The sequence below is a fragment of the Peromyscus californicus genome, unplaced genomic scaffold, assembly GCF_007827085.1.
Source record: "Peromyscus californicus insignis strain IS unplaced genomic scaffold, ASM782708v3 Scaffold_6__1_contigs__length_162567912, whole genome shotgun sequence".
Taxonomy (NCBI): Eukaryota; Metazoa; Chordata; class Mammalia; order Rodentia; family Cricetidae; genus Peromyscus; species Peromyscus californicus.
In genome coordinates, this window is record NW_026294584.1 from 139,053,739 (window position 1) to 139,080,515 (window position 26,777).

General features: G+C 48.8%; 2 protein-coding genes and 1 non-coding gene across 3 annotated transcripts in view; all 3 read left to right on the forward strand.

Moving 5' to 3' along the window:
* The window catches only part of Chd4 (chromodomain helicase DNA binding protein 4), a 37,311-nt gene extending 25,804 nt beyond the window's left edge, over positions 1–11,507 (forward strand). The window contains 15 exon segments of the mRNA XM_052719377.1: positions 914–1,094; positions 1,179–1,265; positions 1,354–1,442; positions 1,554–1,687; positions 1,954–2,098; positions 2,210–2,375; positions 2,623–2,726; positions 2,823–2,964; positions 3,217–3,288; positions 3,566–3,703; positions 4,035–4,143; positions 4,236–4,368; positions 9,368–9,563; positions 10,599–10,762; positions 10,908–11,507. Of these exon segments, the coding sequence (XP_052575337.1) occupies positions 914–1,094; positions 1,179–1,265; positions 1,354–1,442; positions 1,554–1,687; positions 1,954–2,098; positions 2,210–2,375; positions 2,623–2,726; positions 2,823–2,964; positions 3,217–3,288; positions 3,566–3,703; positions 4,035–4,143; positions 4,236–4,368; positions 9,368–9,563; positions 10,599–10,762; positions 10,908–10,925 (1,878 nt within the window). The 3' untranslated portion in view covers positions 10,926–11,507.
* LOC128100222 (small Cajal body-specific RNA 11) lies at positions 2,416–2,551 on the forward strand. Its single transcript, XR_008214734.1, has one exon. It is a non-coding gene; the product is annotated as a small Cajal body-specific RNA 11 (non-coding RNA).
* A 1,017-nt stretch (positions 11,508–12,524) lies between the features above and the next one.
* On the forward strand, positions 12,525–26,619 carry Nop2 (NOP2 nucleolar protein). Its single transcript, XM_052719380.1, has 15 exons — positions 12,525–12,656; positions 12,855–12,964; positions 14,054–14,099; positions 14,251–14,339; positions 15,247–15,431; positions 19,018–19,073; positions 19,161–19,315; positions 19,408–19,607; positions 19,730–19,819; positions 21,755–21,842; positions 21,917–22,057; positions 22,639–22,868; positions 23,001–23,123; positions 23,210–23,438; positions 25,841–26,619. Exons 2-15 carry the CDS (start codon positions 12,859–12,861, stop codon positions 26,491–26,493), a joined length of 2,391 nt encoding a protein of 796 aa, XP_052575340.1. The 5' UTR covers positions 12,525–12,656; positions 12,855–12,858; the 3' UTR covers positions 26,494–26,619.
* The last annotated feature ends 158 nt before the right edge of the window (positions 26,620–26,777 follow it).

The following is a 26,777-nucleotide window of genomic DNA, read 5'->3' on the forward strand; positions in this document are numbered from 1 at the left end:
TAAAGTTGTTCTTAAACTTCCGATTCTTCTGGCTGTACTTCTCAAGGGCTAATATTATAGGCACATGCTGCCATGCATGGTTTATGTATTCCGGGGGTCAAACCCACGGCCTTGTGTATGCTGAGCAAGCACTCAGCCCAGTATTTGTATGTAATCAGTATTTCTGAAGTGTCCAAGGGGAAAAGAATCTGTACTTGGGTATTAAGACTTGGAGATCCAAACTGGGCAGTGGTGGCACAAGCCTTAATCTCCAGCACTCAGGAGATAGAGGTAGATAGATGACTTTTCATGAGTTCAAGGCCAGCCAGGACTACACAGAGAAACCCTGTTCAGAAAACAAAATAAACTCCTCAAAACCTGGAGAGCTATTGAAAATATTTGAGTGTGTTTCTGTATGTATACATGTGGGAAAGGGGTGTGTGTGTGTGTGTGTGTGTGTGTGTGTGTGTGTGTGTGTGTGTGTTTTAATTTCTCAAGCAGCTGATAATTTTTTCTGAGGTTAATTAAGATCAGAATGTTTTTTGGCCTGTTTGTCTTGAAGATCTCTTGCAGTCTTTGGGAAGCCCTCCATCCTTCCGGCTAAGGTGCTAACCTTCCTCTTTGTTCTCCTGCTTCTGGGTGTTGCCAGTAGGAAGGGATAGAAGCTGCACAGTGTCTCATTCTGTTTCGTCATAATACTTTTCCTTCTCACATTTTTCTTCAATCAGGCTGACTGCTAATCTACACATAACCTTTTGAGGAGCCATGTCCTGTCTCTTAAATTTCTTCCAAGTTTTTAGGTTCAAGCAGGCACACCGAGTGTTTACAAGTCCAGCCGTGCAAAGGAGCTAGCAGAATGGGAACTGTGAGGACCAGGGGTAGCTGGTGGTGCTGACTTCAGCACCCCTGAGTCCTGGCCCTCCCTCTGTCCCAGGAGGAAGAGGAGGTAGAACGGGAAATCATAAAACAGGAAGAAAGTGTGGATCCTGACTACTGGGAGAAATTGCTGCGGCACCATTATGAGCAGCAGCAAGAAGATCTAGCCCGAAATCTGGGCAAAGGAAAAAGAATCCGTAAACAGGTCAACTACAATGATGGCTCCCAGGAGGACCGAGGTGTGTGTGGCCGGCCCCGCCCCCCACCCACGGGCCGTTCCACTAGAGCAGTGGGCCCCGCTCATCTGCCCTCTCTCCCTCCAGATTGGCAGGACGACCAGTCCGACAACCAGTCCGATTACTCAGTGGCCTCAGAGGAAGGTGATGAAGACTTTGATGAACGATCAGAAGGTGAGAGTGGCGCCATCTTGCCAGTTCTGTGGCTGTTCATTTGTTCCCTGTCCTATCAGTGTCACTCACTCACTGTCTCTTCTTCCAGCTCCCCGCAGGCCCAGTCGCAAGGGCCTGCGGAATGATAAAGATAAGCCATTACCTCCTCTGCTGGCCCGTGTTGGTGGAAATATTGAAGTAAGTACCGTATGATCCCATAGTGGGGTGAAGGGGTGAGAGAAGGCCGCACAGTGGGTCTTTGGTGGGAGGAGACTTGCTTCCTCTTATGGTGCTTCTTTTTTTCCTTAGGTACTTGGTTTTAATGCTCGTCAGAGAAAAGCATTTCTTAATGCAATTATGCGATATGGCATGCCACCTCAGGATGCTTTTACCACTCAGTGGCTTGTGAGAGATCTTCGAGGCAAGTCAGAGAAAGAATTTAAGTAAGTTGAGGGCTAGGCATACCAGTTGGAGCCAGGGCCTAGCCCATGTTGTTCAAGGAAAGGGGTGTTGCTAGCTGTAGTTGGCAGGTGAAGCTGTTGTTTCTGAGAGTTGTGTTCCTGGCTTCCCTGAAGAGCTTGGGTTAGAGTGTGGGTCTGGAGACCAGCACTCCAGGGCCCTGTAGGCCCTACCTTGTGATGGAGCCATGTTATGGCCAGCAACCGTGTGACAGGCTCTCTGTTGAACTGTGTCCTCTCCCTTCCCACAGGGCTTATGTGTCACTCTTCATGCGGCATTTATGTGAGCCTGGGGCAGATGGGGCGGAAACTTTTGCTGATGGTGTCCCCCGTGAAGGCCTGTCTCGGCAGCACGTTCTTACTAGGATTGGTGTCATGTCCTTGATTCGAAAAAAGGTGAGCCCCAAGCCTGTTTTCATTTATAAAGATTTCTAGAGAAACTGGGGGCCGATAGGAAAGTAACCCACATCTGGAAAGGAGTCTTGACCTTGCCGTCCTTTGCTATAGGTTCAGGAGTTTGAGCATGTGAACGGGCGCTGGAGCATGCCCGAACTGGCTGAGGTAGAGGAAAGCAAGAAAATGTCTCAGCCAGGCTCACCCTCTCCAAAGACTCCGACCCCTTCCACACCAGGGGACACACAGCCCAATACTCCTGCACCTGTGCCACCTGCTGGTGAGTGCCTGCCATGTCATTTCTGTCCTTTTTAAAACATGTGTCCTGGGCCTTTTTCTGCTCCCCTGTGCTCAGTCTTAACAGGGCAGTCTGGCAGGACACACATCAATTTCCCTCTCCGTTCAGGAGGGCTGTCCTAAGAATAGGGCTGGCTCTTAAAGGCACGAGAGGACAATTTAGGAAGAGACAAACAGCATGACCTCTGATCTAGGGCCTTCCTAATTGATTGTCTTCCATTGGTCTGCAGAGGATGGGATAAAAATAGAGGAGAATAGCCTTAAAGAAGAAGAGAGCACAGAAGGAGAGAAGGAGGTGAAGCCTACGTCTACAGCCCCTGAGGTGACTGCCGAGGTAAGAGAGAGAGGGGGCTGGATGCTGTGCTGACATCAGATGTCTCTTGAGATCCAGGCCCATTTGCCTCACCTTCTGTCTTCTGTTCCTTTGCAGGGTGCACAGCCCCCTGCTCCTGCTCCTGCCCCTGCCCCTGAGGATGAAAAGGCTCCTGCTGAGCCTCCTGAGGGAGAGGAGAAAGTGGAGAAGGCAGAGGTGAAGGAGAGGACAGAGGAGCCTATGGAGGTGGAGCCCAAAGGTACACACGGATTTCCTATAGGCACTCCAGGTTGCTGTGTAGTTCTAGACTTCTGCTAGGCTTCTGGAGTACCAGGAAGAAGTGATAACCTGGGACCCTTGTTTCGAAATTATCCTAGCCTCTGACGTCTGTAAACTCTCTTCATAGCAGTGTGGACGTGTAACACTGTTGCAGTTGTGGGGGTGTGGGGGGGGGCGGGCAGAATGCAGCTGGTCTTTCTTCAGGGTGTTCTCAGTGCCTTCTTCTCTCTAGGCTCTGCTGAGACAGACAAGGTAGAGGAGAAGTCTGCAATAGACCTGACCCCTATCGTGGTGGAAGACAAAGGTCAGTGTGTACAGAAGCTGATTGTTGTTTGGACTAAAACCGGAAGCAAGCACATCACCACCCCCACTTCATTACCTGTTACTGTAGACAGCTTATTCCAAGATAAATGACTGACTGTTCCCAAATATAGTTGTTAGAGAGCTGGCCCCTTTCCCTGGGTCTAGGAGACCTGAGTGTGGAGGTGGAGGCAGACAGGTGGAGCATGCAGTGCTGTGGACAAGGGCTAGAGTCGTGGGTTTCAGACTGGGCTGATGTTTTTCGTTGTCACATCCTGCAGAAGAGAAGAAAGAGGAAGAAGAGAAAAAGGAGGTAATGCTTCAGAATGGAGAAACCCCCAAGGATCTTAGTGATGAGAAGCAGAAGAAAAACGTCAAACAGCGCTTCATGTTCAACATTGCAGACGGGGGTTTCACTGGTATGGGAATGGGGACCTGAGGTGAAGCCTGTGTGTAGTGGGACGTGCTATGATTGGTTGTTTGCCCTCTGGGTTCTGTGTTAGGGAGCTAGAACTGGACCATACCGAGATGGATGGGGGACGGGACAAAGATAACTCTTTTTTTTTTTTTTTCGTTTTTGTCGTTGGGTTTTTGGGGACAGGGTCTCACTATGTAGTCCTGGCTAGCCTGGGGCTCAGTCTGTAGAATATGGTGTGCTCCTCCTTGCCTGCACACCTAAGTGGTTTTTTAAATTCTCACAGGTGTTTGCCTTTTTTCCACTCACCAACCTTCCTCTCAATTCCTTCTCAGAATTGCACTCCCTCTGGCAGAACGAGGAGCGGGCAGCCACAGTCACCAAGAAGACGTATGAGATCTGGCACCGCCGGCATGACTACTGGCTGCTGGCTGGCATTATAAAGTATCCTTGTCGGAGTCCAGACCGGGGTCTAGGTGCAGGCTTTAGCCTGAGGCTCTTGTTTCTTTTGATTTTCCTGAGCACTTCCCTAATAGCCATGGCTATGCCCGATGGCAGGATATCCAGAATGACCCACGGTATGCCATCCTCAATGAGCCTTTCAAGGGGGAAATGAATCGTGGCAATTTTCTAGAGATCAAGAATAAATTTCTAGCTCGAAGATTTAAGGTGAGCAGAATGGGACAAATGTGACCTGAAGGTCTCTGCTGAAGGCTCTGTAAAGGAGGCTCTGTTCATTGAGCCCCACTTGTGCCACCACCACTCCCCATACTATTTTTTATTTTACGTGTATGCATGTTTTGTCTGCACATGCTTGTGCACTGTGTCTGTGCCCGGTGCCTACAGAGGTCAGAAGAGGGCATCAGATCTCCTGGGATTGGAGTTACAGAAGGTTGTGAGCCACCCTCCGAATGCTGGTGACTGAATCAGGGTTTTCTGCAGGAGCAGCTAGTGCTTTTAACCCAGCTGTCTTCCCAGCCCTATAGTTTGTCTTTTTGTATTCATGACTTTGCTTCCAAGTGACTAGATGCAGGGATCAAGATGTATAGACTTGGAGACTGAATGACGTAGGCAGATCTCTATGAGTTTGATGTCGGCCTAGTCTACATAGCGAGCTTTATCCAGGCCAACCAAGGTTTCGTAGGCCCTGCCTCAAATAAGAAACAAAAGAGAGACACACACAGTTGAAGTTTATTGAGCTGTACCTCCTGAGTGGCACAGACTAGTTCAGTGGGTTTGATGGGGACTGTGTAGGTTGGGGTGTTTGGGAGTTAGGGAGGGATTGAATTGGATCCCTGAGGAGGTAGGGCTGTTAGTGGGCTAGGGTCCCTTTTTTCTGGGTTATAATATTGGTTGGATAAGGAGTGGGAAGGCTGGGTGCAAAGAGAAGATACACAGTGAATCCTGTTTTCAGTATTTCACTGAGACAACCTCATTCAAAGTATTCAGCAGCTATTTATTGAGTATATCTTTTTTTGGTTTTTCGAGACAGGGTTTCTCTGTGTAGCTTTGGAGCCTGTCCTGGAACTTACTCTGTAGCCCAGGCTGGGTCCGTCTGCCTCTGCCTCCCGAGTGCTGGAATTAAAGGCGTGCGCCATCATCGTCTGGCTGAGTATATCTTATATGTAGCTATCAATAGGATACCATGGAAATAAGTCTCCTAAGCTGAGTGTATTTCAGGGAAAAGAAAATGTATACTAATAAATGTTTACCTTTAGGTGTTATATACTAAGCAGTGAGTTGCACAGAGACATAAGGACAGATAAGCAAGGTGTTTGTTTTCCAGCCTTTAGTTTCATATAGATGCCATTGTGTGTGTGTGTTAGGGGAGGAGGCTACTGAATGCCCTAAGGAAGTTCTACAGGGCAGCTGGCGAGGGAGCTCATGAATGACTTTAAAAGTCTTGATAGATGCAATAGAGATTATTATTGGTTAGGAACAGAGGGACCTTTAGGAAAAGATTGTGTTGAGTGTTGGTGGAAAGTAGGTTGGAAAGAGGTTAAGAGCCACCCAGTAGGCCAGTACCAGAAGGCCAGTAGGTCTTGGTAAAGAAACAGGACTGTGGATTTTATTCCTCTAGTTCATAGGCAATCTTTGAACGTTTTTGGATAGGACCGAAGGAAATGAAAACATTGACAAGATTGTAATTATCGTATAGTTATGAGATTTTTTTTTAAAGATTTATTTATTTATTTATTATGTATACAGAAGAGGGCGCCAGATCTCATTACAGATGGTTGTGAGCCACCATGTGGGTGCTGGGAATTGAACTCAGGACCTCTGGAAGAGCAGTCGGTGCTCTTAACCTCTGAGCCATCTCTCTAGCCCAGTTGTGAGATATTAAGAACCTGACCTGTGGCTGGTTCTGTTCACGTAAAGGTTAAAGATAAGAAAGCCCCATCAAAGGATTTCTGGGTTTTGTGATTTACTCTGGGGTTAGCAAAACTTTCCTGTTAAAGGGCCAGAGAGAGCGAGGCAGTGGTGGCGCAGCCTTAGTCCCAGCATTCTGGAGGCAGAGGCAGGCAGATCTCTGAGTTCAAGGCCAGCCTGGTCTACAGAGTGAGTTCCAGGACATCGAGGAACAAACAAGCAAAATGGTGTGTGGTGGGGGGAAGGGCAGAGAGAAAGTGATTAATGCTGAGTGGGCCTTATGGCCTCTGTTGCAGATTCACAGCTCTGTCATTGAAGCAGTGGAAACAAGGGACATATCAATTAGTTTCAATAAAGCTTCTCTTAGTGGGTGCTCTAATGGGCATTTCCTGTTATTTTCAAAGGTAGCATGTATTATTTCTTACTTTCTGCACAGCCATTTATCTGTAACATAAAACTTCATTCTTTACTCTTGGCCTATACGCAAACTTGCCATGAGCAAGATCTGGTCCCTGGACCAGAGTTCACCAACTCATGAATGCTGAGTTTGATGTACATAGTAAGAAGACCCAAAAGTAACTGACTGAGCTTGAGTCAGTGAGACAGGTGCTCATGTGAGAGCAGTCAGAAGCTTGTTTAGATTGAGGAAAGTTGCTTGGCATTTCTCTATCCCATATCTCTATACCACTATCCCCCGTTGGCTCCAGACCCTCAGTGTTTGTGAGGCACATTGAGGGCATCAGTTAGCTGCATAGCAGCTCTGTCTGCTAGTGCAGACGTCGCTCAGAAAGGTTTAAAAGAACGGCAGTAGCTAGGTGTGGTGACAGGTGCCCGCCACCATCACTTAGGAGTGAGTGTAAGTACAGGGCAGACTAAGACAACTTAAATAAAGACCTGCAGGAACGCATGCCTATTCTTAGCATTTGGATGGTGGAGGCAGGAGGATCAGGAGTTCAATGTTATCCTTACCTAAATAGTTTGAGGCTAGCCTGGGCCACAGCTGGATCTGTCTTAAACAACCCTTTCTAAAAGCCAAGGCTAAATCTTTGGAATGCTTATAACCTGGGGCAGGGTGAGTGAGCTCGTGAGGGAAACACAGTATATAGACTGGAAGTACATGCCTGTTTGGGCATAAATTGGTACATCTTGACTTACACAAGTCATGGAAACAGGTGCGTTCTCCTAACATCCTTTGTCCCTGGTAAGAATCAATGGGAACAGCATTGGGAACAGTTGGTAGCTCATGCTTGTAATTCTAGTTAAGAGACTATAGCAGCCGGATGGTGGTGGTGCACGCCTTTAATCCCAGCACTCGGGAGGCAGAGGCAGGAGGATCTCTTGTCAGTTCGAGGCCAGCCTGGTCTCCAAAGCGAGTTCCAGGAAAGGCGCAAAGCTACACAGAGAAACCCTGTCTCAAAAAACAAAAACAAAACAAAACAAAACAAAAAGGCTATGGCAAGAGGAACCCTGCCTTTAAAACAAAATGAAACAACAGCTAGACAGTGCATAAGGCTGGGTATGTATGTAGCTTAGTTACACAGGACTTGCCTGGGCCATGAGTTTTGATCTTCAGTCCCGGGGGCAAGAACCTTCAGACAGTGGATACTTTTTATAACTTAAGAACTAACATTCTCAGGCAGAGGCAGGTAGAATTCTGTGAGTTTGAGGCCAGCATGTTCTATATAGTGAGTTCCAAGCCAGCCAGCTTTAAGGTTGTCAACTGTTAACATCATGAGTTCATGGCCAGCTTGGGTTTATGAGACTTTGCTATTTATTTATTTATCTATCTATCTATCTATTTATTTATTTATTTAAGAAATCCAGATAACCTGATTGATACAGTTCCTGTCTACATAGGACAGATTACTGTGCCACAAAACAAAACTATTTTTGTTTTTTGCCTTTAATCCCAGCACTTGGGAGAGTGGAACGTGGGCAGTTTGAGGCCAGCCTGATCTACAAGTGAGTTCCAGGGCTATCCAGAGCTCCAGAATGAGACCCTGCCTCAAAAAACAAAGCTAGTTTGGAAAGGTGTGGTGGTGGTGGTGGTGGTCCTTGCCTGCAGTCCCATCTGCTCCTGGGTATTTGAGAGGCAATTTCAGATTTACACTTACTTGTAATCTATGTGTGTGCTTGTAAGTGTCACAAGTGTGTTTGGGTGTCCAGGGCGGCTAACACAGGCATTTTGGTGCTCTCTCAGACTGCCCTCTTACTCCTTTGAGGCAGGGTCTCCATCTGAACTTGGGGCCAACAAGTTCCTTTGATCCTCCCTGTCTCCTCTGCCCCACTTTCTGAGAGCTGGGGCTATATGCTTGTTCGCATAGGGCCCAGGTCTGCACTCAGTCCTTGTGATTGTCTAGCAAGTGTTCCTCAGTGCTGTACCATCTCCTCAGCTCCAGAGCTGCAATTTCAGGACCAATCTGGACAACACAGCAATACTCTGTTTCTTGTCCCTCAAAACTAGACATGGTGCATATTCCTATAACCCTAACACTCAGGGAAGTAGAGGTAGGGTCAGGCGTTCAAAGGCATCCTAGGTTATACAGTGAGTTTAAGGCTAGCCTGGTCTACCTGAAACCCTGTCAAAGTACAAACATTTTGGTTTTTTGAGATAGGGTTCCTCTTTGTAATCCTGACTGTCTTGGAACTAGCTCTTCAGACCAGTCTAACTCACAGAGATCCATATGGGATGGGGGAGGGGGGCATTTTAGGACGGTCTCCTCTTGTAGCTCTGACTTGTCCTGAAACTTCTTTGTAGACCAGGCTGGCCCCGAACTCACAGAGACCCTGAACTCACAGAACTCACCTGCCTCTTCCTCAGAAAGTGCTGGGATTAAAAGCATGTGCGCCACCATTGTCAAAGAACAACAAAAAATTTCAAAATGAAACTTGTCACCCCAATAGTTTTGAAGAGCAAAGGAAGTGCCTGGCATATAACTTAGATGTACATGGTCTTGACTATAATGTGCCTCAATTATGTAAATGATGTATACACAGAAAAATTTTGGAAGAAATGATCAAAATGTTAACATTATCTCTAGCAGGGGAAATTACCTGTGGTCTTATTTATTTTACTTTTCTAAGTTTAGTTTTTAGGATTTCTCTGAGGATCTAAAGAGTAAGGAATTGTGAAAGTGTGGACCTCCAAATGGGAAGGAGTTGGTGTACTGTGAACCACATGGGGGAGGGGTAGAAGTTCTTTCCAGGTTCTTGTTCATCGGAAGAAGAGGTGAGCTGAGAGCCCCGTCAGTGAGAAAGCGGCCATTAGTCCACCCTTTCTCCTCTTTCTCTTCTGCAGCTCTTAGAACAAGCCCTGGTGATCGAGGAGCAGCTTCGAAGGGCCGCTTACCTGAACATGTCAGAAGACCCCTCTCACCCGTCTATGGCCCTTAACACTCGTTTTGCTGAGGTGGAGTGTTTGGCAGAAAGTCACCAGCACCTGTCCAAGGAGTCAATGGCAGGAAATAAGCCAGCCAATGCAGTCTTACACAAAGGTCGTCAGTGGCTCCCCTGCCTCCTGCTCCTTCAGCCCCTCTCCACTCTCCCTCCCTGATATCCCTGACTTCCTGCTGAGGATCTTTACAAGGACAGCAGTTTTCTCTTTGAACTCTTAGTATATTCAAGTTCTTGAGAATAATAGTGTCATTGGGAATATTTTAGAGGTGACTTCAGGAGATTTTAGATCTCTTCAAATTCTAGACCCCTTTCAACATTGTATTTCTAATTAAAACATTATGAGGGCGTGGAGGGTGAAATGAGGAAAAGGTGGGTGTCGTAAAGGTAGTGGGAGACATCCAGGAAGTAGAAAGGCATGCGTGCAGAAGAGGAGATCATAGGATTCAGTTTGTCAAGTGGAGGAGCACAGCCCCTTGGTTTGACCCCTGATGCTGAGAATAAAAACTGCAAGAAATAATAATAAAGCCCTGTGTTGGCACTTGCCTGTGATCTCAGCCCAGGGAGGTGGAGGCAGGAGGATCAGGAAATCATGGTCATGTTTGGCTACAGTGAGTTTGAGGCCAACCTTTAAAAAAAAAATGGAGACAGGCCGGGTGGTGGTGGCGCACGCCTTTAATCCCAGCACTCAAGAGGCAGAGCCAGGCAGATCTCTGTGAGTTTGAGGCCAGCCTGGGCTACCAAGTGAGTTCCAGGAAAGGCGCAAAGCTACACAGAGAAACCCTGTCTCGAAAAACCAAAAAAAAAAAAAAAAAAAAAAAATGGAGACAGTAGAAGGGATGATGAGCTAAAGGGTTTGGTGGCTCTAAAATCAGAGTCAGCCAACTGTGGTGGGAGACAAGGCAGGAATGTCACCTGAGCTCAGAAGTTCCAGGCCTAGCCTGGGCAACATGTGAAACAAAAGCCAATTGGGACTAGAATGTGAGGAATCCGGAGTCTGGGCCAGGCCAGGTTAAGTGAGTGTCAAGAGGCAACAGCATATCCTGGTATATGCTGGTGGGGCAGCTGGTCCTCTAGGTTGGCACTGTGCCCTTGACTACCACAGCTCACGACATTTTTTTTTTTTTCCCCTGCAGTCCTGAAACAGCTGGAGGAACTGTTGAGTGACATGAAAGCTGATGTGACTCGACTCCCAGCTACTATTGCCCGCATCCCCCCAGTTGCTGTGAGGTTACAGATGTCAGAGCGGAACATTCTCAGCCGCCTGGCAAACAGGGCACCAGAACCTCCCCCACAGCAGGTAGGACCACTGTTGTAGTTGTAGCTCTTCCCACAAAGCCACTGCAGTTTGTGCTCGCTTGTGTCCTTGGGTTTCCTACTGGCTGCCTCCCGTGGCATCGGGTACCTGGGCTCCTGTTCTGACTCTTGGCTGTTTTTCCCTCTAGGTAGCCCAGCAGCAGTGAAGACCCAGTGGTTCTATCACCTCCACCACAGAGCAGTGACCTTCCTCACTTTCTCTTGTCCCGGCTGCCCCCTGGGGGCTGGAGAGATCTGGCCTTCCTTCTGCCCATGTCTGAGTTGTAAAGGAGCAGCCCTATGCACTAGGGGCAGGGAGGGAGTGCAGGCACCGGTGCCCTTCCTGCTGGAGAGGCTAGCAGCAGTAGCAGGGCGCCATGTGCAAGGAGCTGCGGGCTGGCTGCCTTCTGGACCCTGGCTTCTCCCCACAGAGCGAGCGCCTGGTACAGACTGTTGTGGGTTCTGCCAGGCTTGAAGAAAATGATCTGAATTTCTTCCTCTTTTGGTTTTATTTTGTTGGTTTACTTTGTGTTTTCTCCTTTTGGGGGGTATTCAGAGTGGGCCGGGCCCCTGGGCGAGACACAGCTACCTCTGTTGGCATCTTTTTCATACCAGGAACCCAGCGGCTCCAGCCACTGAGCGGCTTAAATAAAGTTGGAAAAAAAAAAAAAAGGAAAAGAACCAAAAGCATAAAAAACCACAACAAATTTCTTGATGAGAATTGAAAATAAAAGTTTCCTTGTATTTTAGTGATTTGGTTCTGTGTGGGTGAGTGTGGGTGCCAGGTGCTGCCTGTTGTGGAGGAGGAGACTACTGCACCATCCCTTTATAGGCTCTGACCTGGAGCAAGTTATTCCCAGTGTCCTGAATGAAATAATTACCTGCTTGGTAGTTGTAGGCAAGCATGCTACACGGGAACATTATATATACATGTACACACGTCTGCATATATAATTTTTATTTTTGAGACGGGCTAGCATCGAACTAAGTACCGCCTGCCTCTGCCTCTTGAGTGTGGGAATTAAGGATGTGTCCTACCATGCCCTTTTAAGTTATTCAGTTTTCCTACTCTTTTTGTTTTTTCAAGACCGGGTTTCTTTGTGTAGTCCTGGGTCCTTGAACTCCAGGCTGCCCCCAAACTCTGTTTCCAGAGAGCTGGGATTAAAGGAGTGCACAACGCCACAGCAGCTTATAGTTTACATTTTGTATAACATATATTTGAGGGGAGGACTACTGTACACGTGGAGGTCAAAGGGCGACCTGCAGGAGTTGGGTCCCGACGCTCACAGTACGGGTGTATCCCGTAACCAACTCTGGTTGTCAGGCTTGACAGCAAGCACATTCATTCACTGAGCCATGCCCAAGCCTGGGAAGTTCTCAACTCTAGTACAGCACTGAAGGAGGGCCGAGCACGTATTTCTGACGATGCGATGTGAAGAGGGTCGGCCAGGAGAGGAAGACTGACTTTCCGTAAGGAAAGCGGCTCTATTTAAAACTTGGGGAACAGGAGGGCGGAGACGTGGAACCTCGCGATCCTGAGATCTAAGGCAATTCGCAGATTGCCAGGGCGAAGGCCGTGCTGCGGGTCTAGGTAGGAGCACAGCGGCCTCGGGAGTCCTAAGCTGGAACCCGCGGAGAGAAGCCGGCGCTCGGCGGCAGGGCGGAGTAAGCAGGAGCCCGCCGGGGCACGTTTCCCTCCCTGAACAGCCGGAGACGCGCCTGTTCCTGGACTGGGTCGGTTCCGGTGCGGCGGCCGGAAGAGGCGGGGCGCCCTGCGCGTGCGCGATACACTTTGTCGGTGTGCTGCCTGGGAGCTCGTCCCTGAGTGCACGTGGAGCGGGCCTTGGCTGGAGGCTCTACATCTAGAGGACCCGGGTCTAGCCAAGCGGAGGCTTCAGGTGCGTCTGCAGGCTCCCGGAACAGGGTTTCGACCTGGGTCTGGGTCTGGTGGGAGTGCCTAGAGAGCCCCATCAGGGGTCGCGAGCACAGGTTCTGGGCCGGGTGGTACCCCTTCGCAGGTAATGTCGCCAAGTCTACGGCCTGCGTTCCCTTTTCAGCACCGTAACGCCGCCTTCTCCCGTTTTTCTTTGCTTTAGTACCATGGGGCGTAAGTTGGACCCTACGAAGAAAGAGAAGCGTGGGCCCGGCCGAAAGGCCCGAAAACAGAAGGGTGCAGAGACCGAACTGGTCAGATTCTTGCCTGCAGGTGAGGGTCGTCGCTCCCAGACCCCGCCCAGCCTTTGGTCCATTTTGTGTCATAACCTCTTCCCGTTTGCGCGTCCGCCTTCACCTGCTGCGTAGATGTGAGTTGCTAGGACATAAGTCATCCGTGTTGGAAGGTAGGGTAGATGCACGGGTACCCGGGTGAGCGAGGAGAGGTGTCGTTCTCCGTTTCCAGAAAGGGAGCTCTCATGAAGAACTTAGAAAGGTTTTGTCGAGCCTGGTTTTAGCAAGCAAGAGTTGGGAACGGGACAGGCCAGTCATGGATTGTCTGCAAGAAGGGATGAAAGCATGGGTCTGAGTCCTGTGTGGTGAACCACTGCTGGGGACAAAAGACTGTGCACGGAGTTGGTCGGTTGTGAATGGAAGGCACGGTTTACTGAAGTAGTGGCCAGTCCCAGGCCCATGAAAGAGATCCTCAGCCCTATGGACACATGGCATCGCTTCTTCGAATTTTAGAGTTCCTGGAGAGAAGCTTTGTTCAGGAACGGATGCTGAGGAGTCCGGTGTCTTGCACACAGTTATTAAGTGGAAAGGGCTGTGGTTTCCTGTAGAGTATAAAAAAATAACAGTTTCAAAGTTAAACTCTACTGTAGTGGATAACTGAATAAGCTGAGAATAAAGGAAAGGGCAGAAAAGGTTCTGAGGTTCTGCTGTTACCAAAGTGCCCCTATTTGGACCTGGTTGCTGAGCAGTCAGATGGATGGCTGCTTCGTCGCCTCTACATCTTCTCTCACTTTTTTTTCCTTTACTGGAGGTGATGGGAATGGAACCCAGGGCTTTTCCAGCTCTTGGCTCAGGCTGTACCATCATCCCACCCTTCGCATCTCGCCTTAACTCCTAGGAAAGTGTTATGAAGTGACACACCTTGACTGTACTTTGTAACCTTGTCTTTCTTTCCTGATGCCGTGGGTGAACCCAGGGGCATGCACATGCCAAGCACACACACTACCGTTGAGCCACATCACTAATTCTGTCTGTCACACTTTAGTGTAGGAACTCTCTTCCTAATTACATTCCTGCTCCTATTTTGTGTGTCTCCAATCAACTCCTACTCTGCTCCCTTTTAAAACAGCTGGTGATGAGAATTTCAAGAGGCTGTCCAGTCGTGCTCGGAAGAGGTGAGTGTGGATGCCTGGGTTTAGCAAAAATTGGAGCTGCTTGATACATGGATGAAGAGGGTTAGTTGTACATTGTCATGTTTCCTCGTGGTGGGAGGTGGCATGACCTAGAAGCATGTTCCCATGTTTTCACTTTCTGTATCTTTTTCAGGGCAGCCAAGAGGAGGTCCAGGTCTGTTGACGTCCCTAAGCCAAATAAGTCTCCTGGGATTAAAACATTGCCTGGAGAGCTGTCAAAAGGTGAGTGAAAATAGGAGTTGGTTGCTGTGTGAGGAATCTTCTGGGTCCTGGATAGGGCTAAGTATTTCTAGAATGAAAGGAAAAACAAAAGGCCTTTTTTTTTTTTTAAGATCTATTTTTGTTTGAGACAGGATCTCAATGTATAGCCTTGGCTGTTCTTGGACTCACTAGATAGACCAGACTGGCCTGGAACTCACTCTGCCTCTGCCTCCCGAGTGCTGGAATTAAAGGTGTGTGTTGCCATGCCCAGTTAAGGTTTTTTTGAGACAGGGTTTCTCTGTGTAGCCCTGGCTGTCCTGGAACTCACTTTGTAGACCAGGCTGGCCTTGAACTCACAGAGATCCGCCTGTCTCTGCCTCCCAAGTGCTGGGACTAAAGATGTGCACCGCCGCCGCCCAGCTTGTTAAGATTATTTTTTTATCTTACTTAATTTTTAAAAACTTTGTCTCAATTTATTCTATGTGCCCGAGTGTTTCGCCTGCGTGTATTGCGTGTATGGATGTGTATCACATGTGTGCCTGGTGCCATGGACATCAGAAGAAGGTGTAACTAGGGTTACAGATAGTTGTGAATCACCATGAGAGTGCTGGGAACCAAACCTGGGGTCCTTTGTAAGAGTAACAGCTGCTCTTAACCACTGAGTCATCTCTCCAGCCCTATTTTTTTATTTGTTAATTATGTGTATGTATGGGTGAGAGTATGGGTGTATGCTGAATCTACCTGGAGATGGAGATATAGGTAGTTGTGAATTGTCAGGTGTGGGTTCTGGGAACTGAACTCGGGTCCACTGCAAGGTGAGTATGTGCTTTTAACTGTGAAGTCATTTCTCAGTACAGGTTCCAGAGGTGTGGGACAGGGAATGTGATGGCCATTTGTTCAGGATTGGTCAAACCCTTACTGTTTTCAGGAGCAGTCCAGGCTCGAGGTAAGAAGCGCCCAGCACCAACTCCTAACAGTGACGGGGATGAGGAGGAAGACTCTGAGGAAGATGGTGTGGCAAACCAGGGGGACCTCTGGGGCTCTGAGGACAGTGATGCTGATATGGTGGATGACTATGGAGCTGACTCTGAGCTGGAGGATGAGGAGGGAAAGGTGAGATTCACTTCTGTGTATTCTCGGGTAGATCTTTTTGTTAGCTTGAGACAGGGTCTTACTGTGTAGGGCAAGGCTAGCTCCTTAACTCGGATCTGCCTGCCTCTGCTTCCTGAGTGCTGGGATTAAAGTTGTGTGCCACCACACACAGTTTGATGGTTGTTTAGAGACAAGGTTCTGCTGTGTAGCCCTGGTTAGCCTGAACTTACTGCAGAGCCCAAGCTGGCCTCAGATTTACAGCTATCCTATACTGGCCCCCTCAGTGCTGGGATTACAGATATATGTCACTGTGCCTGACTTTGACTCTTAGCCTTTCAGTTCCCAGGCTGGCTCAGAATGTGTAGTCCTCCTGCCTTGGCCTCTCACGTGCTGGCATCTCAGGCGTGTGCCACCACGTTTAGCTTGCTTTTTAGCTTCTTTCCAGTTCGTCCAGGCTCTCGTAGAGTGGAATAAAGGCTCCGGTTCTCTGTGCTTTCTGTCAGCACTCACAAGTTTGAAACTAGCACTGCTAGCTTCTCACAGGGTTTCTCTGTGTGGTCCTGGCTGTCCTGGAACTTGCTCTGTAGACCAGGCTGGCCTCAAACTCACAGAGATGCACCACCACTGCCTGGCCTTCGAATGCTCGTTTTTTTGGTTTTTTTTTGTTTTGTTTTTTTTCCCGAGACAGGGTTTCTCTGTGTAGCTTTGCGCCTTTCCTGGAACTCACTCTGTAGCCCAGGCTGGCGTTGAACTCACAGAGATCCGCCTGGCTCTGCCTCCTGAGTGCTGGGATTAAAGGCGTGCGCCACCACCGCCCGTCTGAATGCTCGTTTTTTTTTTTTGTTTTTTTTTTTAAATAATTTGTTTATTTGTATTTTATGTACATTGATGTTTTGCCCACATGCATGTCTGTGTGAGGGTGTCGGATCCCCTGGAACAGGAGTTACAGGCAGTTGTGAGCTGCCATGTGGGTGCTGGGAATTGAACCCGGGTCCTCTGGAAGAGCAGTCCATGTTCTTAACCATTGAGCCATCTCTCCAGCCCTGAATGCTCGTTTTTTAATAAAGCAGTTGTTGCAGGGCTGAAGTAGTAGAGCACTCACCTGATAGGTGAGGCCTTGATAGTTGAACCGAGCACTGAAAAGTTTCTGTCCAGGTGGCACAGGCCAGATGCCCAGGGGTTCAAGAGCAGCCTGGACAGTATAGTAAGACTCTGCCAAAGAAAAAAGATTTTCTTTTTATCTAGCTTATTGTTAGGGAGATGGTATATAATGTGGGTAACGGTTTATTTACTGGAGTGCCAGTGATCGTAGGACTAGGAGGTGAGTGTGCGTATTTCAGAAGAGGCAGTCATCTAAACTTGTATAGTGTACAGCACTGCCCTCTGCAGAAAGTGTAAAGGCCAAACCCAGGAAACTTCCAGCATGTAAATGGGCCACAGCTCAGACACATGGTGAATTAACATTGGCTGTCGTGTCTGTGAAAATACTTACTTGAGACAGGGTCTCACTATGTAGACTAGGCTTGCCTCTTTCATGTCTGGCCTCTAACTGTAGCTTGGTGGAGAGATGTGGCTAAGAATACTTGCAGAGGACCTAGGTTTAGTTCTCAGCACTTGTTGGACTGATCACAGCTGCCTGTAACTTTCTTTTGTTTGTTTTTGTTGTGTAGCTTTGGAGCCTGCAACTCTTTTTTTTTTTGAGCCTGTAATCTTAAGTCCAGGGGATCAAAGGCCCTATGATGGCCTCTGGGCATCTGCACCGTGTGCACATGTACACACATAGATGCTCACATACACATGTAGTTAAAAGTAAGATAAAATCTTAGGCCAGGCGGTGGTGGCACATGTCTTTAATCCCAGCACTTGGGAGGCAGAGCCAGGTGAATCTCTGTCAGTTCAAAGCCAGCCTGGTCTACAGAGCAAGACCCAGGACAGGCATCAAAACTACAGGAGAAAAAGATAAAATCTTATCCAGGCATGGTGGCACACGCCTTTAATCCCTGTACTCAAGAGGCAGAGGCAGGCAGATCTTTTGAGTTCAAGGCCAACTTGGTCTACAACTACAACTACAGAGCTAGTTCCAGGACAGCAAGAGCTGCACTACACACAGAAATCCTGTCCCCAAAAACAAGAAAGAAAGAAAGGAAAGAAACACTTGGAAGTGAAACGTGATTTACATTGTATACAAGATAATAGAGTAATATGCAGAGTAATTCAAGAAGAAAATATGTCAAAGCAAGGCCCAAGAACATGTGTTCTCTTTATGCATGAGGTATTTCCTTTTTTGTTGTGTATCTCAGGCTGGTTCCAAACTCTCTATGCTCTGACCTGGCCTCCTGAATGCTAGGGTGTAAGTGTGCATGACCTTGTCAAAAGAAATAAGGGCTGGACAACGGTGGCACTTTTAATCTCAGCACTCGGGAGGCAGATCTGGCCAGGCGGATCTCTGTGAGTTCGAAGCCTGGTCTACAGAGCGAGATCCAGGACAGACTCCAAAGCTACACAGAGAAACCCTGTCTTGAAAAAAAAAAAAAAAACCCAACAAAAAACAAACAAAGAAAAGAAATAAGGAGCTAAGCATGGTAATCCCCACACTTAGGAGACTGAAGCAGGAGGATTGCTGTGAGTTTGAGGCCAGCCTGGACAACAGGGTAAGACTATCTCAAACAAAAACAAACAAACACACACCTGGAGCTGGAGAGCGCTCAGTGGTTAAGAGCACACATCTGCTCTTACAGATGATCCAGGTTTGACTCCAATGCCCATGAGGCTGCTCAAAACCATCTGTAACTCCAGTTCTCTGTGTTCTAATGTCCTCCTCTTCTGGTCTCCATGGACACTGCATGCATGTAATGTACACAGAAATACTTGCAGGCAAAACATAAAATTTAAAAAGTAAAGGACCTGGAGAGGTGTCTCGAGTTAAGTGCCCTGGCTATTCTTGCAGAGGACCTGGATTTGTTTCCCTGCATCCAAATGGTGGCTCACAGCTGTCTGTCATTCCAGATCCAGGGAATTCAACTCTCCTGGTCTCCAAGGGCTTCTTCCTGCACAGACCTTCAGGCAAAACACCCATCATACTCATGCAAAACATTTACAAGTTAAAAAAAACCCTAAAATTGCCAGGTGGTGGTGGCGCATGCCTTTAATCCCAGCACTCTGGAGGCAGAACCAGGCAGATCACTGAGTTCAAGGCCAGCCTGGTCTATAGAGTGAGATCCAGGACAGGCACCAAAACAACACAGAGAAACCCTGTCTCGAAAAACCAAGAAAAAAAAATAATAAAAACCCCTAAAAATTAAAAACTAAGGAGGAATGCTGGGCCTTAGTGGTGCATGCCTTTAATCCCAGCTCCTGGGAGGCAGAGGCAGGCAGATTTCTGTGAATTTGAGGCCAGCCTGATCTCCAAAGTGAGTTCCAGGACAGCCAGGGCTGATACACAGAAACCCTGTCTTGAAAACGGAAGAGGAAATCCCTGTGTAAGCTAGTTTCTGTGTCAAATCTTCCTCGTCTTTAGCTTCTCTGTTTCCTTCTGAGTGTTGGATGAATGGGAAGGACGTGTGAGGGGATGACAAGGCAGCCTTGTCACCAGCCCTTCTCTCTGCAGCTGTTACCCATTGAAAGAGCTGCTCTGAAGCGGAAGGCCCGGGAAGCTGCAGCTGGGTGAGTTTAGCAGCAGCTTTGGGGAGGAAGATTTGAGGAGGGGGTGTCTGTTTTGGCTTGAACCTCTGTTCCTGGCCTTGTTTCTAGGGGCCAGTGGAGTGAAGACGAGACTGATGAAGAGGAAGATGATGATGCCCTGGCTGAGTCCAGTCACCAAAAGGATGACAAAGTAGAGGATTTGCAGATCAATGTGGAAGATGAGGAAGCCTTCGTGCTGCCCCCTGCTGGAGAGATGGAGCAGGATATCCTTGGAGTGCAGAGAGGGTGGGAGGAAGGTGTGTGGGTGGCTTTCTCAGGGTGATGACTTGAGGTAACATTTCCTCAATGGGCCCACATGCCCAGGCTCCAGACCTGCAGCGCGTTCACAAGCGGATCCAGGATATAGTGGGGGTACTTCGGAATTTTGGGGCTCAGAGGGAAGAAGGACGGTCTCGTTCTGAGTATCTGAATCGGCTTCAGAAGGATCTGGCCACTTACTATTCCTATGGAGACTTCCTGCTGGGCAAGCTCATGGAGCTCTTCCCTCTGTCTGAGGTACCCTCCTGCCAGTCCATTGCTTCTGCTTTTCTTGCTGTTGAGGGGTGTGAAGACATCTAGCCCCGCCCCCAGCTCCATGGTTCTCTTGCCTCAGTCTCCATGCTCTGTCTCCACTGCAGTTGATTGAGTTCTTAGAAGCTAATGAGGTGCCCCGGCCAATCACCCTTCGGACCAACACCTTGAAAACCCGTCGCAGAGACCTTGCTCAGGTGAGGAGTCGGTGTCATTTAATTCAGCACTGGACCAACTTTTGCTCATCTGGGGATCACCCTGCCCAGTCCTGACTGGGTGGGTTCTTCAGACCTAAGTATGTCTTGTTATAAGCATGGTCCCAGCAGGCAAGCTGTGGGAGGCCTGTTGTCTGTCTGATAGACTGAAGGCCTAGGTCACTGTAGAGTAGGACCTTGTCTTTGCAGCCTCTGTTCTCTGCGACTGGATGAACTGCTGCTTTCTAAGGAATTGGAGGAAGGTCACCAAGAAGCTCAGAAACTGATTCTTGCCCCCAGTAAAACACATCCATAGATAATTTTAACCGTACCCGAGGTTAAAGACTTTGCTTCCAAAATCAGCGCTATATTGTATACTGTTCTTTTTTTGTTTTAAAGATTTATGTACTTTATTTATTTTTATTTTTTGATTTTTTGAGACAATGTTTCTCCATGTAGTTTTGGTGCCTGTCCTGGATCTTGCTCTGTAGACCAGGCTGGCTTCGAACTAAACAGAGTTGAATTCTGGCTCTGCCTCCTGAGTGCTGGGATTAAAGGCGTGTGTCACTGCAGCCTAGCCTGTATATTATTTATTAATTTCACCATGTGAATGCCTGGGAGTTATGAATTGTTGTGAGCCACCATGTGGGTGCTGGGATTGAATCCAGATCCTTTTCAATGGAGATGGTTGAGGCATCTCTCCAGTTTTGTATATTGTAGTTTTTTGAGACAGAGTTTCTCTGTGTAGCTTTGTGCCTTTTCCTGGAACTCACTTGGTAGCCCAGGCTGGCCTCAAACTCACAGAGATCCGCCTGGCTCTGCCTCCCAAGTGCTGGGATTAAAGGCGTGCGCCACCACCGCCCGGCTGTAGTTTTTATGTTATTTAACAGGAGGTGGTAGTCTGTGTATATGGAATGTACTTGACTGAATTAGAAACCTGGGGTTGAAAAATGGGGAGTGGGTCAAAGAGGCTGGGAGTGTGCCTCAGGGCTAGAGCACTAGCTTTAGCTTGCACAAGCCCTAGCCACAATCCCCTGTAGGCAGAAGTTTCTGTCCTGCCAGCAGCTCTCAAATAAACACACAGAGGCTTAATATTAATTATAAATGCTTGGCTAATAGCTCAGGCTTGTTACTAGCTAACTCTTTAACCCATATTTCTTTTTATTTATTATCTATTTATTTATTATGTATACAGCATGTGTGACTGCAGGCCAGAAGAGGGCACCAGATCTCATTACAGGTGGTTGTGAGTCACCACGTGGGTGCTGGGAATTGAACTCAGGACCTCTGGAAGAGCAGCCAGTGCTCTTAACCTCTGAGCCATCTCTCCAGCCCCCCCATATTTCTTATCTATGCTTTGCCATGTGGTTTGGTACCTTTTTCAGTACAGCATGTCCATCTTGCTTCTCCGTTTCTACTTGAGACTCCTCAGACTCCACCCTTCTTCCCAGCATTCTCAGTTTGGCTTTCCCGCCTAAGTTTATCCTGTTCAGCTGTTGGCCAGTCGGCTTCTTTATGAAACCAATCACAGTGGCAAATCTCCACAGTGTGCAAAAGGATTGATTATTCCATAGCAATCTCCAGTTGGGGGTGTGTGGCTAGTTCTGGTAGTTTACACCAATAATCCCAGCACTTGTGAGGTTGAGGCAAGATAGCTCAGGCTACATAGCAATACCCTGTCTCAAAACAAGGGACTTGAAGGACAAGGGCTAGAGTAGCTCAGTGGTTGACCTTTGTTCAACCTTTACAAGGCTTTGGGTTCCATCCGTCCTGGAACTGGAGGCAAAGGGGCAGGTGGACGGTAGGAAGGGAGGATCTGCCGGCTGTCTTGAGTGGGTGTGTTGAGTTGCACTGCATGGACCTGCATGGACCAGCTTCTCATGCCTGCCTCTTTTCTGGGTAGAATACTTGGTTTGGACATCTTCATCCCTTTTTCAGGCTCTCATCAATCGTGGAGTTAATCTGGACCCCTTGGGAAAGTGGTCAAAGTCTGGACTTGTGGTGTATGATTCTTCTGTGCCTATTGGTAAGTGTCCCCAGCCAGTAGCCCTTCTGTTCCGTCCCTGTGCCAGCATCTCACACAGCGGTCCCCTTTCACAGGCGCTACTCCTGAGTATCTGGCTGGGCATTATATGCTTCAGGGAGCCTCAAGCATGTTACCTGTCATGGCCCTGGCACCTCAGGAGCATGAGCGGATCTTAGACATGTGCTGTGCTCCTGGCGGGAAGACTAGCTACATAGGTAAGAAAAGGGCAGGCTGGGTGGGTGTCACCAGGCCGCGCTTTAGAGAGAATACAGTGTTGGTGAGCCCTTCAAGCTGGTCCAGCTTGGTGTGCTTGCATCTAGCAGAAAGGGAGGAGCAGTTTCTGGGATCTAGGCTCTGGGTTCAGCTCTGTTATTTAACCCTCTATCTGACCTTGGCTGACTTGGGTAGTTAATTGTGCTTAGGTTGGCTGTTACCGTGCTTGGCTTCAGAAGGTCACATAATGCCTCTCGAAGCCCTTGGCACTTTGAGCTGGCTGTGATAGTGTAAGCCTGTAATCCCAGTACTCCAGATTCGTGGCTGGCCATGGCTAGATGAGATCCTGTCTCAGAAAAGAAAAGTAACTTTGTGTGTAGGGCTGGAAAGCTGGTCAGCAGAAGTGGGAACCTGTGGGTGGGGACCTGTGGGTGGGGACCTGTGGGTGGGGACGTCCCGGTGTGCACTGGACGGCTGGTGCAGGCTGGATAGGCGGAGGAGCTAGCCTGTGGGCTCTGGGCTGGAGGGAAGGTAGCGTGTTTTTGCCCGAGGCGCTGCTGCCGAGCTCTGTCCTTTCCCACAGCTCAGCTGATGAAGAACACAGGAGTGATCCTTGCCAATGATGCCAATGCTGAGCGGCTCAAGAGTGTGGTGGGCAACCTGCATCGGTTGGGAGTCACCAACACCATTATCAGCCACTACGATGGGCGCCAGTTCCCCAAGGTGGTGGGGGGCTTTGACCGAGTGCTACTGGATGCTCCTTGCAGTGGCACAGGGGTCATCTCCAAGGACCCTGCTGTGAAGACTAACAAGGTAAGGGCCTGGGCTGGGGTTGGCTTGGCTGATCTTGGGGGGCTGGAGTGTTGAAGTCAGAACACCCTGTAGGCAGCAGCTGCCTTCCTCAGGCTGGTTTCTGAAGTCTCCACTCCTGGTTCTCTTGGACAGGATGAGAAGGATGTCCTGCGCTGTGCCCACCTTCAGAAGGAACTGCTGCTCAGTGCTATTGACTCGGTCAACGCTGCCTCCAAGACTGGGGGCTACCTGGTCTACTGTACCTGTTCCATCATGGTGAGGTCGCAGCAGGGGCAGAGCCGCGGAGGCTGGGTCATTGTGCGCTCTCAGGCTGCTCCATCCCTCCTGCTTTGTCTTTGCAGGTGGAAGAGAACGAATGGGTGGTAGACTATGCCCTGAAGAAGAGGAACGTGCGGCTGGTGCCCACGGGCCTAGACTTTGGCCAGGAAGGTTTTACCCGCTTTCGAGAAAGGCGCTTTCACCCCACTCTGCGGTCCACGAGACGCTTCTACCCTCACACTCACAACATGGACGGTTTCTTTATCGCCAAGTTCAAGAAGTTTTCCAACTCTATCCCCCAGCCCCACACAGGTAGTTTGCTCTCCCCACCTTTCCTCTTCCTGTCTTTTTTTCTTTTTTTTAAATGTAAGGTAAGTGGTGTATGCAGTGTGATGTGCATGTGTGGTGGAGGTGTGCTCACGTGCGTGTGGGGAAGCTGGAGCTCAACTTCGAGGCATTGGCCTCTGTTCTCCACCTTACTTAATTACATTTTATTTATTTTTTGTGTGTATATGTGTGTGGGCATGTGCATGCCACAGTACACCTATGAAGGTCGGAGAATAACTTTTGGGAGTTCTCTGTTTTCCACCATGTGGGTCCTGATCAAACTCAGGCTTGGCAGCAGGTGCCTTTACCTGCTGGGCCGACCCCTACTTTTTTTTTTAAGATTTATTTATTTATTATGTATACACTGTTCTGCCTGCATGCATGCCTTCACACCAGAAAAGGGCTTCAGATCTCATTACAGATGGTTGTGAGCCACCATGTGGTTGCTGGGAATTGAACTCAGGACCTCTGGAAGAGCAGCCAGTGCTCTTAACCTCTGAGCCATCTCTCCAGCCCCCACCCCTACTTTTAAAAAGAATATTTTAAAAAATATTTGTTCATTTCTATAATGTGTTTCAGATCAGGTCTCTTAAGTCCTCCCCTGCCCCCGCTTTGCCTCCCCAAGTCCATGTGGGGTTGACCGTGTGGATGGGTGTGGGGCCGTCTCCTGGAGCCTGAGGAGCCTGAGGAGCCTCTCGGCCTCATCCCTTAAGCCTGACTCCACCCTCAACAGCAATCAGCTGCCAGAAGCTCCTAAGAGTAGCTCTTCGTAGCCATCCCCCCACCCCCTGACGCACACACCTCACTCCACTCTTTTTTTTTTTTAAGCTAAACTGCTGTCTGGAACGTGATCACCTGGGATCCGTCTGCAATTCTGACTCCTAGCTTGTTTTTTTTCACTTGGGTGCAGTGATCCAAACTCGGTCCCTGTGCTTGCGTACCAAGCACTTTACCCACTAACCCATCTCCCCACCTGCTTTCCACTTTTCTAGAGGCTGCAGGTGACGAGGGGGAGGGGGACTGTTGTTTTTTTTTTTTTTAACCCGGCCACTGTGTGCTTGGATGAGACCCTGTCATCCGGGCCGTGTTGTCCTTGAGTCCCGAGTCCTGCCTGTTTGAGCAGGTTAAGATGGACGGGGTCTTTTGTTGGTGTAGCCTCAGTGCGCTCCCATTGCGGGTGGTGGTTTCTCGAGATTCTTGGCTCAGGGTTCTTGTGTACAGCTCTGGCCCAGCATCTCTGCACTGGATTGGTAGGCTCTGCAGAACCCTGAGCAGTTCTCCGAGCCTGCCCCTAATTGCAGTTTGTTTTCTCAGCCATCTTGATGCTGGCCTGTATCTCAGGGGAGGTGGGGAGTTCTGGAACAGGACTGAGCTTTGTGTTGGTTGGAAGATGGCCAAAAAGAGCATCTGAATACAGTGTGTGATTTCTGGTAGCTGCAGACCCAGTGCATGCCGGGTCGGTGCTCTGTCTCTGAGCTGCACCGTAGCCTTTTGTCCCTCTTTAAACAAGGTTCCTTACAAAAGTTAACATAGAGCCAAAACCTTCAGAAACAGCACATCTTAAGAGGCAAAGGCAGCCGGGCAATGGTGGCGCACGCCCTTAATCCCAGTACTTGGGAGGCAGTGGCAGGCAGATCTCTGGGTTTGAGGCCAGCCTGGTCTCTTTGTAGTGAGTTCAAGACCAACCAAGGCTACATATCGAGACCTAGTCTCAGAGAAACCTAAAAAATAGCAAGTTTTGATACTGTTCTCATTGATACTTACTAGCAGGTTTCTGGTTGAGTTTGCGTCTTAGTTTCTGCACTGCATGAAAATGCATGATGGGGAGAACTGTCTACTGGGATTTCAAAAACAAACAAACCTTAGGTTTGTTTTGGAGACTGGGACTTACCTCATCCTCAGAGTTTCTTGTTACATACTGCCCTCAAGGGGGCGCAGCTTCCTAGGAAAACCTTTTGGCTGAGACTAGGCAGTGATCCCTTAACACAGGGTCCTGCATTAGGTACCTAAAACAGGGTCTTAATGTGTGAAACTCTTGGTCTAGAGGTGCCCAAATAAACCCTTCTTTCTTTCTTTCTTTCTTTCTTTCTTTCTTTCTTTCTTTCTTTCTTTCTTTCTTTCTTTCTTTCTTTCTTGCTTGCTTGCTTTCTTGCTTGCTTTCTTGCTTGCTTGCTTTCTTTCTCTTTTGTTTGTTTGTTTTTTTTTTCAAAACAGGTTTCTCTGTACTCTGGCTGTCCTGGAACTCACTCTGTAGACCAGGCTGGCCTCAAACTTAGAGATCTACCTGCCTCTGCCTCCCAGGTGCTGGGATTAAAGGCGTGCACCCCCCCCCCCAACAACCTCCTTGTTTCTTAATGATCAAACCTTCTCTTTAATTTTTACCTCAGGAAATGCAGCAGCAGCTACTCCGACAGAGCCTGAGTTGAAGGGTGAGGTCACCCCCATGTCTGAGGACAGTAGTCAGCCGGCCAAGAGAGCTGGGGGAGCTGCAAAGGTACAGCAGCAGCCAGGGAGACCGCAGCACTCCAGAAAGCCCTTCCAGAAGATGAATGGCCTCTCCAGAGGGCCAGGCTCAGAACCCACTGTCCCTTCTGTCCCAAAGGCCCAAGTGTCTGCCAGGCCCCAGGAGAGCGCTCGGCCTGATGGAAGAGCTGGAGTGACCAGGGAACCAAAGGTGGCTGGGAAGCTAAAGCGAAGGGGACCTAAGTCAAAGGACTCCAAGGAGGCCGCCCTCCCAAAGCAGAAAGTCCCTCCCAGCGGCGTGGACCCGGAAACACCTGCAGTGCCTTCAGGCTCTGAGAGTTGCCCTGCCCCACGGCTTAAGGACTGTGGTCAGTCCCTTGGGAAAACCAAAAAGATTGAAAAAGGAAAGCCGCAGTTAGCAGAGCAGCCTGCCAAGAGAGCTGCCTCCCTAAAAGAGGATGGTGCTGCCAAGGGGCCCTCAGTCCCCACGGGGTCTCCCCACAGTTCCACGAGGCCCCCACCAGCAAAGAGGAGGAAATCTGTGACAAAGGGCAGTGGCCAGCCACTGTTCTCTTAATGGACTTGGAAACTAGACTGCTGGCTCACTCACATTGTCTCCGGGTTGGAACTCCTACATCCTTCTGCAATCATGGCCTCCCCACTCTGCATAAATATGAAATTTAATATACCTCTTTCCATCCTAGTCACTGCTGTCTTTTTTTAGGGGGCTGGGTATTGGCGGCTTCTAGGAAGGTGGGCCTGGGATCTTCTTGAGACAGAAACAGCTGGGCATGTCTTAAATGATAGGTCAATGATAGGCTCCTTCCGTTTCTTGGTCTCCCAGGGAAAAAGCCGTAGAAT

Excerpts from the sequence above, each read along its gene's own strand:
- Nop2 (XM_052719380.1), top strand. The coding sequence starts at position 12,859 with ATGGGGCGTAAGTTGGACCCTACGAAGAAAGAGAAGCGTGGGCCCGGC. Across the intron at positions 19,074-19,160 it reads GCCCGGGAAGCTGCAGCTGG|GGGCCAGTGGAGTGAAGACG; the intron begins GTGAGTTTAGCA and ends CCTTGTTTCTAG. Across the intron at positions 22,869-23,000 it reads CTGCTGTGAAGACTAACAAG|GATGAGAAGGATGTCCTGCG; the intron begins GTAAGGGCCTGG and ends TCTCTTGGACAG.